Genomic DNA, 11,808 nt, shown 5'->3' with positions numbered 1-11,808 from the left:
ATCTAATAGGAGTATTTGCTTTCGATTCAAAATAAAAAAGATATAAAATATAATTTTCCTATTTATTTATCGTTCTAGTTATATGTCGATAATATGAAAAAATTGGGAGTCAAATTTAAGACTAACAAAAAAAATGCTCCAAAACTATCTTCAATGCGAGTCTTCAAAATCTATGTGACATATATTAAAGACCACAATAATATTGGAGTAAAATATGTAGTCTTTTATTTTAGGTGATTGTCCATTGAGTCTGTCTCCACACTAACTTTTTTTCTCTTTCTATATTTTAACTTTACTTTTATTTTTTATGTACTTTATGGAATTTTGTAAAATTTTAAAAATGAGACTTGCATGGGAGGAAAAACATCTAAAACCTCTTATTTTTCTCTCTTCCGTGAGTTGGACAATTTTAGAGACTCTAGCATTGTATATATTCTAAGAGCATGACCACCACATGTCCCAGTCAAAAATAGTATTACAAATTTTTAGAGTTTAATGATTACATGACATAAAAATTATCGACTTTTGTCTCTCCTCATCCTTCCATGAACGACTTTCTCCCTCAATCGAAAAGAAGCTTTTCATTGGCAAAAACGATCAAAATGTCATTGGCTTGTCGAAGGAGATCGTAATCCTCGATTCTTCCATGAGTTTGCTTCTAGTCGCCAAAAAAAAAAAACCTCATTGAAGGCCTCTTCAACAAGCATGATATCTAGTTCACCAAGGAAAAGGATTTGGAGCACACTGCTCTTGAATATTTCTCTGAATTATTTAAATCTGACAATGTCCAAGACCATTCATTTGTCAAGGATTCTGTAGTAACTGGGCTTTCGATAGAGGGCAATTTGATGCTTATGGCTCTAATATTAGTGGAGGACATCACCTTCGCTTTCAAAAGTATGCATCCAAATAAAGCTCCGGGTCTGGATAGGTTGTCTCCTGACTTCTTTTTAGCTCACCGGAGTATTTTAGGGATGAGATTACAGTTTGTGTGTCAGATTTTCTCAATGGAAGGACCATTCCAGTTGACTACAACAAGACTCACATAATTCAAATTTGGAAATTTACGTCATTTACAAGATAGCTGCTAAAACTCTCGCCATCAGATTGAAACGAGTACTGCCAAAGATCTTTTTCGACAACAAGTCAGCCTTCTAGTTAGACTTATTTTTGACAACACTTTTTTTGGCTTATGAATCACCTACTACCTAAAACTTCTAAAAACTGGCAAGACTGGGTGGTGCGCAATTAAGGCTGATATGGCGAAAGCCTTTGATCAAGTTGAATATATTTTTTTAGAAGTTAGTATGATTAAACTAGGTTTTTGGGTTCTACTATGCCTGAAGTCAATATCTTTTTTTGTTATGCTTAATGGATGTCCAAGGCCGAATTTTAAGCCTGAAAGAGGGCTCCGACAAGGAGACCTTCTTTCGCCTTTCTTGTTTTTGCTTTGCTCCGAGGGAATATCATGCCCATCGCTAAAGCCGAGAGAGAAGGTTTGATTACTGGCTACAGGATTTCACAGTGTAGCCTCAAGATTTCTCATCTCCTCTTTGCCCACGACACCGTGTTTTTTGTAAAGGTTGATCTCTCAAAAATTTTAGTGCTCTGGAAGATTTTCCAAGAATAAAGTAGGGTGTCAGGGCAGAAAATAAATGGTTCTAAATCAAGCATTTTATTTAGTCCTAATACTATAGGTAGTATAATATCTCATATTCAAAACAAGCTTGAAATTAATGAAGTTCTAGCACTCGATCGATATTTAGGTATGCAAATGATTGTTGGAAGTGCTAAGAGTTTATGTTTTAAAGGTCTTGCAGATAGGGTTTAGCAGCAAACTTCCTACTGGTCAACACGTTTTCTCTCGAAAATAGGAAAGAAAACCCTTATCAAAGCTGTAGTCCAATCAATTCCGAGCTGTCTAATGTCTTGCTTAAGCATTCCTCAAAATATTCTAAAATCGATAGAGAAACCCATATGTTGTTTCTGGTGGAGTGGCATGAGGAAGATTAGATGGATCAGTTGGGAGGCAATGACAAGCTCTAAAAAGGAAGGAGGTTTGGGTCTCAGAGACTTAAAATCGCCCTTCTCGCAAAACAATCGACGAGCCATTTTCTCTTCTTGTACATTCTTTGCGTGTGAAATATTACCCGCAAGGCTTCTTTCTTGATGCCAAGTTGGGTCGTAGGCCTTCATTCACTTGGTCAAGCATTGTTGAGGGTAGAGATTTGATCCGAGATAGAGATATCTAGAGAGTGGGTGATGGTAGAGACATTAGTATCATTCGAGATCCATGGCTTCCTGACTATTGTTTTTAGTATCATTCGAGATCCATGGCTTCCTGACTATTGTTTTTCTCTAGCTGAAAGAGAAGTCTTGACTAACAAGGGACTAAGCTGGCTTTCCCAATTGATTGATTAGTCTACTAGTTTTTGGAACTAGTTTTTGGAACCATCCTCTTCTGCTTTCTCTTTTTAATGCTATATGGATTCCCAAATTATCAAGGTTCCCATATTTGCAAGTCGACTGATCTCCTAGCATGGAAAGGAACAAAAACAATGATTTCTCGGTAAGAAGTGCATATTATGTAGCCCTTAAAAGGAGGGACTCGCTCCCACTCCGTTCTTCTTTGCCACGTTTTTAGAATCTTACTTGGAAGCTCAAAATCCAACCCAAGATAAAACTATTCTTTTGGAGAATTGGGAATCACAATCTTCTTACTCGAGACATTCTGCACATTCATCAGGTTCAAGCTGATCGCATTTGTCCGGTTTGCCCTAACACTTATGAAAATATTTCGCATCACTTTCTTACTTGTCCATGGGTTGTTAAGATTTGGAAATTATTCTTGGCTTCTCATAATATATATGCATCAAATGAGAGCTTCTTTTCATGGTATGATCGCCTTCATTGCATCATAAACCATAAAAATTGGATCTTGTTAAATCTCTTACTATGGACAATATGGAAGAATCGCAACCGAGTTTGGAAAGAAGCAATCTGCTAGTTACCTCAAGCCGGTTTCTTCTCGGCTTTAATCCTTTCAATGGAGCATACCACTAGACTCTCTGGGACAACCCATTCTAGGCCTCCATCAGTTTCTACAAAATGGAATCCACCACTTGCTGGGTGGTTTAAGGTTAACTTTAATGCAACTTTGTTTAATGACCAACAAAGTTATGGAATGGGAGCTGTAATAAGAAATGAAACAGGCCAAGTCTTTGATCACTTCTCCAGCTTTGGACCTAGACTCCTCGACATCTACCAAGCCGAAGCTATGCTTGCTCTTCTTGGCCTTCGACTCGCTGCAACCTTGGGTGATCGACAAGTAATTTTAGAATTAGATGCTCTATTAATTGTTAAAGCTTTGAATAGCTCAGATACATGTTTTTTGATTTGTCGAAAACTCATATGTAAGATTAAAACGTTAGCATCTAGTTTTACATCTTGTCTTTTTATTTACTTACCGTAAGTGTGCAATCGTCTTGCCCATTATATAACTAACTATAAATCCAACGGATGAGATAGATTATCCGTTTCTCTTCATTTTATAGCTCTTATTGATATCGAATAAAATCCACATCAAAAATAAAATAAAAATGAAGGACTCTCCCTAATTTCAAATTTAACTTTTTGTATATTTTATTATTCAAATATAGAGTCTCATAACTTCAAAAAAAGTTATAGGTCTCATACCCATAGTGATCGGGCGGGCTCAAATGATGTCAATGCTCTAGGAAAAAAATGAAAAAAATGAGGCTGTTTATATATATATATATATATATATATTTATTGGTCAAAGACAATTATATGGATAAAAGTTTAAACAGTTGCTCTTGAAAAAATAAAATTTTATTTTCTATTGTAAGTGGATGATGTAGGTGCTTTGAAAATAAAAATTAGTAAATAAATAAATGTCGGTGCATGGTGTAGGTGCTTTGAAAATACAAATTAGCAAATGAAAATACAAATTAATAAATTAATTTCAATGACCTCTTTATGAAATGTCCAAATGAATTGAAATTTTTATGTTCCAAAATAACATCAAGAACATTTCAGGGGTGCTTGTCTCATATTCAAGTGCGAGTGTTCTCCCCCCCAATGTTCCGATATTTATTTGGGGTAATCAAATTTAAATTTACATAATTTTATTCAGTGTTGAGGAGATGATCCAAAGGGTCTTGTTGGTGTTAACGAAGCTTAGATAATGTAACTAAGCGGCCATTTAGTGGCTGTAGGGGTCTCGCATTGGTGCCGGATTCCTACACAAACAAAAATCAATTAAATTAGTTTGAGCACTGCTAAACCGGAATGAAATGGATAAAAATGAATTGGTGAAATGATCGTAGATTCATGATCCCAAAGACTAATAAGTGCATTTGATACTATATACTAGACCTAAAAACATGAATTGTTCTTCAAATATAGAGTATATAATCTTCTAAAAGTTTTAAGAATAATATCAACCCAACTATTAAGCCTCACATAATCATGTTTCTTTTGTAAACTCTCTCTGTCTTCAAAATATATGTTTTTTTTTTTTTTTTTTTTTAAATTTTTTGAGAAGTTGATGTATAATCTGATTATTATTATATTTAAAAACATCAATTTTTCAATGAATCTAAAAAATAAAATCAACATCTATTTGAACACAGAGAGATAATAAAAGTAATAAAATTTAAAGTAAAATCAAGATCCGTATATTCATTTCCAGTTAGAACCCAATATATATGTGTATTTTTAAACGCGAAACTCACATCATTGGCAGCAATTCGAATCAAATCCTCTTGTTCTCTTGATACAGTCCGAACCTGAAATTAAAAATAATATATGAAAAAAGTATATGAGCATTTTAAGAAAATTTCTTAAAAAAATTATATATGTAGTTAGATAGCTGACTTTTGGAAAGCCGGTCATCTTAATCCAAATAATTTTTAATAAAATTTACCTTATAAAAAAAATGTAGTTAGAAGTGAAAATTAGACCTGAGTGAGAATGGTCCAAATGACATTTTCAGTGCAAGGAGGAGTAGTGAGGGAGCCAATATATCGATAAAACCCTGGACTTTCCATATGTATGCTCATCGGATTAGTCACACCTACCACTGTCTCTGCCCCAGTTTTATCAGTAACGGCCTTCAAGTGATTTTCCAACTATTTATTCAAAAATTACAAGCCATCAGTAATATGTAATGAAATCGGGAATCATTAATTATAAGAAAATCCTTAAATTTTTTCTAGGAAAATAGTTTATCTCCTCCTCTTTGGTCAAGGTGAATCAAAAATATGACCGTTAATTTCAATTTCCCATAATAAATTTGATCATCCTCTCGATTAGTTTTCTAAGATTTTATTTGAATTTTCTTATTTTCTATAGAGATATCCTTACATTTTCAAAATACATTCAAAGTTGAACAGAGAAGATAAAATCTAAAATTTAAAACAAAAGAAATCAAAGTATTTTTGACATAAAACTTAGAGAAAAATATTTGTTATCCACGTCCATTGGGTGGGGGGGCATTTAGACGAAGAAATAACCAGATAATATGCCACATGTGATATATTTATTAATCGAAGGTACTAGTGTCAGAAAGCCCGTGCATTGCATAAAATAAGTCAATTAAATATAATTAAAAATATTTAATGAGTGTGTCATTTGTGAATTATAGGAGAGTTTGTGTCTACTATTAATATAGAAATATAGATGAGAATAGTTTTTTTTCCAAATCCATGTAGTGATTTGTAAACATTTGCAAGTTGAGACAGTGAACTGTACACAAAACAATTTCATGTATATATGATTTTGTAAATTGAAATCAAATTAAGATGATGCATGTCAATATATTTATTCCTTAAGAGATGTTCAAAATAAAATATGGGAGTTTATGTTTATATATATATGCCAATAGTAAGAAGAGTAATTATTTACTTTCATCCAAATCTTCAGTCCGTAGTACTTACCGATGCTAAGAAAGGATCAGGTTGACCAAACTTGTACAAGATACTAATAACGGCAACTTTTCCATCTCTGCTTTTATGAACCAAGTGTGCCTCCATATTATACCTAGATAAATATCAAGAGGAAGTTAAACCATTTCTCTTTTTACCCAAATTCAAAGTGTTTTTAATTATAACCCGAGACAAACGAAACAAATGTGGAGGAGATGCTTGAGAGAACAAGTTGAGGATAATTTTGGCTTTTTAAGTTTTTCTAAACTGAATAGGATTCCATGTCTGATTGAAATACACACAATAAGTTTTAAATGAGTGAACAGTAGCTAATGTGTGTAAAAAAATGTAGAAATTTCAATGAAATTCAATAGGAGGTTATTGACTTTAAGGATAACTGAAATTTTTAATTTAAATGAAAATCGCTAGAAAATACATTCAATCGAGTATGAAAACAATTCAATTTAAATAAATACTTAATCGATAAAGGTTACGACGTGTGAATGCGATGTCGGGCAGTCTAACACGGTGCAATTAAGACTTTTTTGTCTAAATAATGTTAATAGTGACAATATTTTCCTAAACTGTGAAAAATATACTTCTTTTAGACGTAAATAAAATGTCTTTTCTAATTTAATACTATCTTCCGTCTAGAAATACATGACTCTTTGACTTTGTAAGAGAGAGGGAGTAGTTTTTTTTCAGGTTATATTTCCACTGAATAAACAAAATAAAGTTAGTTTTGATTAATCTAATTAAAAATAAACCTTATGCCCTTTAGGACATGTTCAGATGGTGAGTGCCAGTGGATTTGTTGAAGTTGATATTCAGTACCGCTGAGAACAATAGATCCTGCTCCACTCTCCCATTTTAACTGCATACGCAAGTATCATATATGGCATCAGTTGGACCTATATTAGCTTTATCATGTTTTATTTTTCATTTTAACAAGATTCAGCCCCTCTTTCATTAAAAAAATAAAAAATCCACAACTACTACAACTCTTTGGTTCTTATATTCTAAAGTGCCGATTCTTGAAGTTTTGTAAGAGATTCATAAATTAATGCGTGTATTTTTATTATATATACAAATTAAAAAAATGGAATACATATATATAAATATATACACACACATACACATTACCATTATATTATGGCCAGTATTCTGAAGAACAGAATGAGAGGCCACATAATTTCTTCTTAGTTCATCGACACCTCCGTTTACAACTCTTCCGTTCTCGAGATTGCATTTTTCCGGTGCTACAAGCTCTCCATGCCGGGTCGAGAGAGCCCCATTTGTCAGGTCCTTTGCCGCCTTTTGAATCGTACCTAAACTCATGACCCACCTCTGCATACATTTATAATTGACACATGTAAAGATCTTATTATGTTGATATATAAACTTAAAACATATATTATAGACATGATGCATTTCAATACTTACCGAGTTCCTGTGAGTTTGGGAAACATGAAAATAATAGTAGGACTATGAAGAAACAATGAAACAAGAGTTGGGTTGCCATCATGTATTTTTTTATTGATTAATCTCTTGAGACTATTCTGTTGAAAGATTTTGGGAGTCTTTTTAATGTATGTATATAACTGCCAGCTTGCACGTGTGTATACCCTGAAAAGGAAGAAGAAGATCTGCATCTATCTTAAATTTGTGCTCCCGAATTTTTCCTTGTAGGAAAACCCAGATCAGGACTCTATCCTTTCAAACAAATGTATATCCTTATATTTGCCAAGGTATTAATGCACTATAAATTTATAGCTGTTACAAATATTTTTCATTTCCCAGTCAAGAAATAGAGACGTTATGTAGACGTTATTTTTCATTTCCTATACACATTATCCATCCAAAATAAGATTTTCTAGGATGGAACCCATGACCTCTCGATAAAGTGAGAGGAAATACGTACATTTGATCCTCGAAAGGTAAAACTACAAATCGACCAACAATTGAAACAATATATATATCATACATCAAGCCAAAAATCGAACCATGTTGGAAAGACATCTTCAGCGAACTTGAGACTGAAAAATCATCACATCATCAACACACCAAAATCAAATGAACAAGTCGGTTTGTCAAACTCAAACCATCAAGAATTCTATAGCACACCCTCAACAACAACTTCTAATAACATATGTTAAGAATTAACTCCGAACGAGGAGTGTTATACCATAAAAATTCCTCAATATAAATTAAACGATCATCTGCCAAAGTCCAGCAATAAGCCTCATTCGGCCCAAAACACTAACAACCCGACTCGGTTATAAGCTAACTCAAGTGCCCATGCATACCAACTCCCCCTTAAGGTGTAAACCGCCCAAGAATTAATAGAAACACGTCACTTAAAAGGACGAATGTCTATAAAGGAATTGGCTAGGAGAAAAGAGAATGTTTTTTGTGTGATCACCAAACACTGATTTTATGGATCCCATGATATCACACAGATCCCTAAATCAATGCTATAAACACGAGCATCTTTTCCTTTTGTGGGAAGATCACCATATTGTCTTCTTCCTCATCAGTTATATATCGTCGTTCTTTTTAGAAATAATATTTTCATTCATCTTATCACGTACCCTCGAGTCTTCTCTGACCTAAGCATCGGAGGTCCTCTGTCGAATTCGGCCCCGACTTATAGTTTCTTCTATTTTTAAGCTTTTCGTCTGTCCACGAACTCTAAGGAATGACCCCATGGATACCAAAGGATTCCGATTGACACATTTCTCAGTAAAAAATCTGGCGACCACATGGGAGAGAGTATTCTATTTCTCTTTCTGATGAAAACACAACCATCATCCTTTAAGCATTTCCTTTAAAAACACAAAAAATCTTCATCTCTTTCAAACAAACTCACCCATAAAAACATTCAAAATAAAACCAGAAAACATGTCTAAAACTTTGGTTGTAACTCAAAAATCAGAGTTTAGTCGGCAAATCGCTATTAGAGAGAATTCTATAGAAAAAAAAAAGACCTATATCAATTGTTTTCATCACCAACTCTATAAAAAGATAAGAAGGAAACCACATCACTATTTCTATTATTTTGGAAATCCTACACTGAGCTTCCCATTCTGAATTTGTTCAATGTCATCTTTGTTACTTTTATTGTAGGAGGTTGTTTCCAGAATTCAACAATAACAATGGAGAAATACATGATGCTTTTAAAGAAGCAAAAGATGAACTCAAAATACTTTGATCCTAGAATAGTGATGAAAAGGTGGGATGTTGCTCATTAAAAAGAATGTTTGGATTGCATAATTCTAGAAACGAAGGAGGAGCTGTTGGTTTTGATCGTTCTAACAATTCTACAATCATGAAAGTGATCAAGTGTATGGTGTTAAACATGGAGAATAAAGCTTACTTGAAGATGCTGAAAAGCTTGAAACATGTGTCTTTGGCAAAGAAGGGATATGCATGGAACAAGATTTCTAAAGTTTAGTGACATTGTGAAAAGCAATAACAAGCTATTGGAAAGGATCAAACTGAGCCGCATTGCTCCTGAAACGGAGAAATATGGAAGTACAGAAAATTCTGTATGAGGACCTGCATTATAGAAAAATAAATATAGGGACTAAAACAACTATCCTTTTAATGGTTAGACAAAATAGACTCAAACTTGGATAGCAGCTGTAAAATGAGATTCTAATCATGTATGTGAAAGAAAAATGTAGGTAAGAGCTTATAGGCTGAATTTGACCACTTAGGTTATTGATTTTGACACTTTTGAGAATTCAAATGTCAATTTTATGTTTCTTGTCGAAAAATGGTTAATGGATTCTGAATTCAAGTCATATATGGTATTTACAAAGTATTTGGATGGTTGTATTGAACTTATAGCAAGCAGAGATGAAAAATGCATTGATTATCACTTTTGATGGTTTTTTGAGCTCAAAAAGTGATATTTGATTTTTTTGGGCAAATGGTTGATATCTTGCTACAAATAAATCATGGATACTGCCTTGAACTTATCTATAGAGGTGCATTAGAGTTTTGTTGGCTAGAAGTAAAAATTGCTCCTCAAAATTGCAATATCCATTTTTTTGTATTTACTGCCAAGTGAAGGTTAAATACCAATAGTAGTTTTTCTGGTTTTTGTGAATGCACGATCATGGTTTCAGAATTATCACTTTTTGATTGTTAAATAAAGTTAGTTATAAGTCCTTGTAACATATAATTATCGATTAATTGATCCAGACATTTTGACTAATCAACGAAATAAATGAACAAAGATTAATGATATAAAGAGTTCAACGATCAATGTGTTAACAGAACAAATCAATTGAAAATCGATGACATGGAGGGATCAACGATTAGTATGCTGAAAAAATAAACTATAAGGAGAACGGTGACATAGACGAATCAACGGTTGGGAGACAACTATACAATTCACGAGAAGCAAGAATCGAAAAGGAAACTAAATCATGTATAAAAGAAAAATATACTCATTTAGTTCCTTGTCAATCAAGAAATTATATTTGGTAGTGAATCATTAGAATCGGATCAAATAAGATCATTCTCATCAAAGAGTGACGATCAAGACACCAGGCGAGTATACATAGAAGATGGATTTTCACCGAAGGGTTTTTGCATAAATGAAACACAAGGAGAAAGATAGAGTGACGTCCATTCCACTCTACCCTTTAGTTTGTTGCCATAGAGTATCCAGATTCATAGAGTGGTGTGTAGAGATCGAGAGTACTAGCCGGTCGTGGCTCGTTATCGGTAGGGTCCTAGAATAGGTTGGTCCTAGATGTAGAATTTACATAGGAGATAAGCGAATTACATCAATAGTCTTGATGTGTGGCTTGTACACACATCTGGATAATTCGTGTCATATTACTCTCCCCATTGTAAGCAACTTCTATCCGGCCTTTTGGTCCGCGGACGTAGGTGTTGGCTATTTAACATTGAACCGCGATATATCTTTAATAGAATAAATTTTAAACAAAGTTGTTATTTTTTTCGTATTGAATCTCTCGCATTTAATCTCTACTATTCTTTTTATTGTTTAGTCTATATTGTGCCAAAATAAACAATATTTATATGCTCCAACAGTTCGATCTAATCTAAGTGAGAACTGTTCTATCCATCTTATCGTATTTTTACAAGTCTGTGCAAAAATCTATTTGTTTCAGGATTGTTTAACGCATTCGCCAAATCGTAACAACTGGTCGAGTTTCTACTCGTTAAGGTGTTACATTCCTTAGATCAAACCAGTACGTTTAACTTGTCATTATTTATTTGATTTATTTATAAGTCTCCAAACCTCGACACCAGTCCCGAGAGACTTATTCATTACGTCAGTAGATCAGATCAGTTTAACTCCACTTGTTAAGACTGATCCAATCGTCCAAAGTCTAGCATAAACATATTTAACTTAGAGAAACTTACATCACAAACAGTTCATAGCACGAACAGTCCATTAGATCTCTAGATCTCCAGATCTATTTAATCACACCATTTAACTGTTACTGACGTATCTGATTCAGTGATCATTTAATTGGTTGTTTATCCGCTGCCATTTAATATCTAGCTTAAGAATAAGATTTCATATTTGTGTTGAGTTTATTCTTAAGTAGATCTTGTGTACATCTTATTTAATCATTTTGATAAAACCGAGATATAAACAAGTGATTGTCATATTAGATTGAAGTTGTAACTGGTTAACTTGCTTGTTAAGTGACTTAGTCGAAAAGAGTTAGGGCCATAAAATTTCAGTTTTCTTGTCATTTATTTCAGTATTTTTATTTTTCTATTAACCAATAGTAATAAACATTAAGTCTAATATGATTGTCACACTTGTATTATTACTATTGGCTAGTTTAGTACTTGATAAGCAAGAAAA

General features: G+C 33.4%; 1 protein-coding gene across 1 annotated transcript; it reads right to left on the bottom strand.

Moving 5' to 3' along the window:
- Positions 1-4,190: 4,190 nt before the first annotated feature.
- Positions 4,191-7,305, bottom strand: LOC139882878 (alpha carbonic anhydrase 7-like). The gene is made up of 7 exons (XM_071867130.1): positions 7,190-7,305; positions 7,092-7,146; positions 6,716-6,822; positions 5,961-6,063; positions 4,986-5,153; positions 4,758-4,811; positions 4,191-4,262 (listed from the first exon to the last, which is right to left on the bottom strand). Exons 1-7 carry the CDS (start codon positions 7,303-7,305, stop codon positions 4,191-4,193), a joined length of 675 nt encoding a protein of 224 aa, XP_071723231.1.
- Between the last annotated feature and the right edge of the window lie 4,503 nt (positions 7,306-11,808).

The sequence above is a fragment of the Rutidosis leptorrhynchoides genome, unplaced genomic scaffold, assembly GCF_046630445.1.
Source record: "Rutidosis leptorrhynchoides isolate AG116_Rl617_1_P2 unplaced genomic scaffold, CSIRO_AGI_Rlap_v1 contig321, whole genome shotgun sequence".
In the NCBI taxonomy this organism is placed as follows: Eukaryota; Viridiplantae; Streptophyta; class Magnoliopsida; order Asterales; family Asteraceae; genus Rutidosis; species Rutidosis leptorrhynchoides.
Note: the sequence above shows the minus strand (reverse complement) of the source record. Positions and strands in the feature narration are given on the sequence as shown.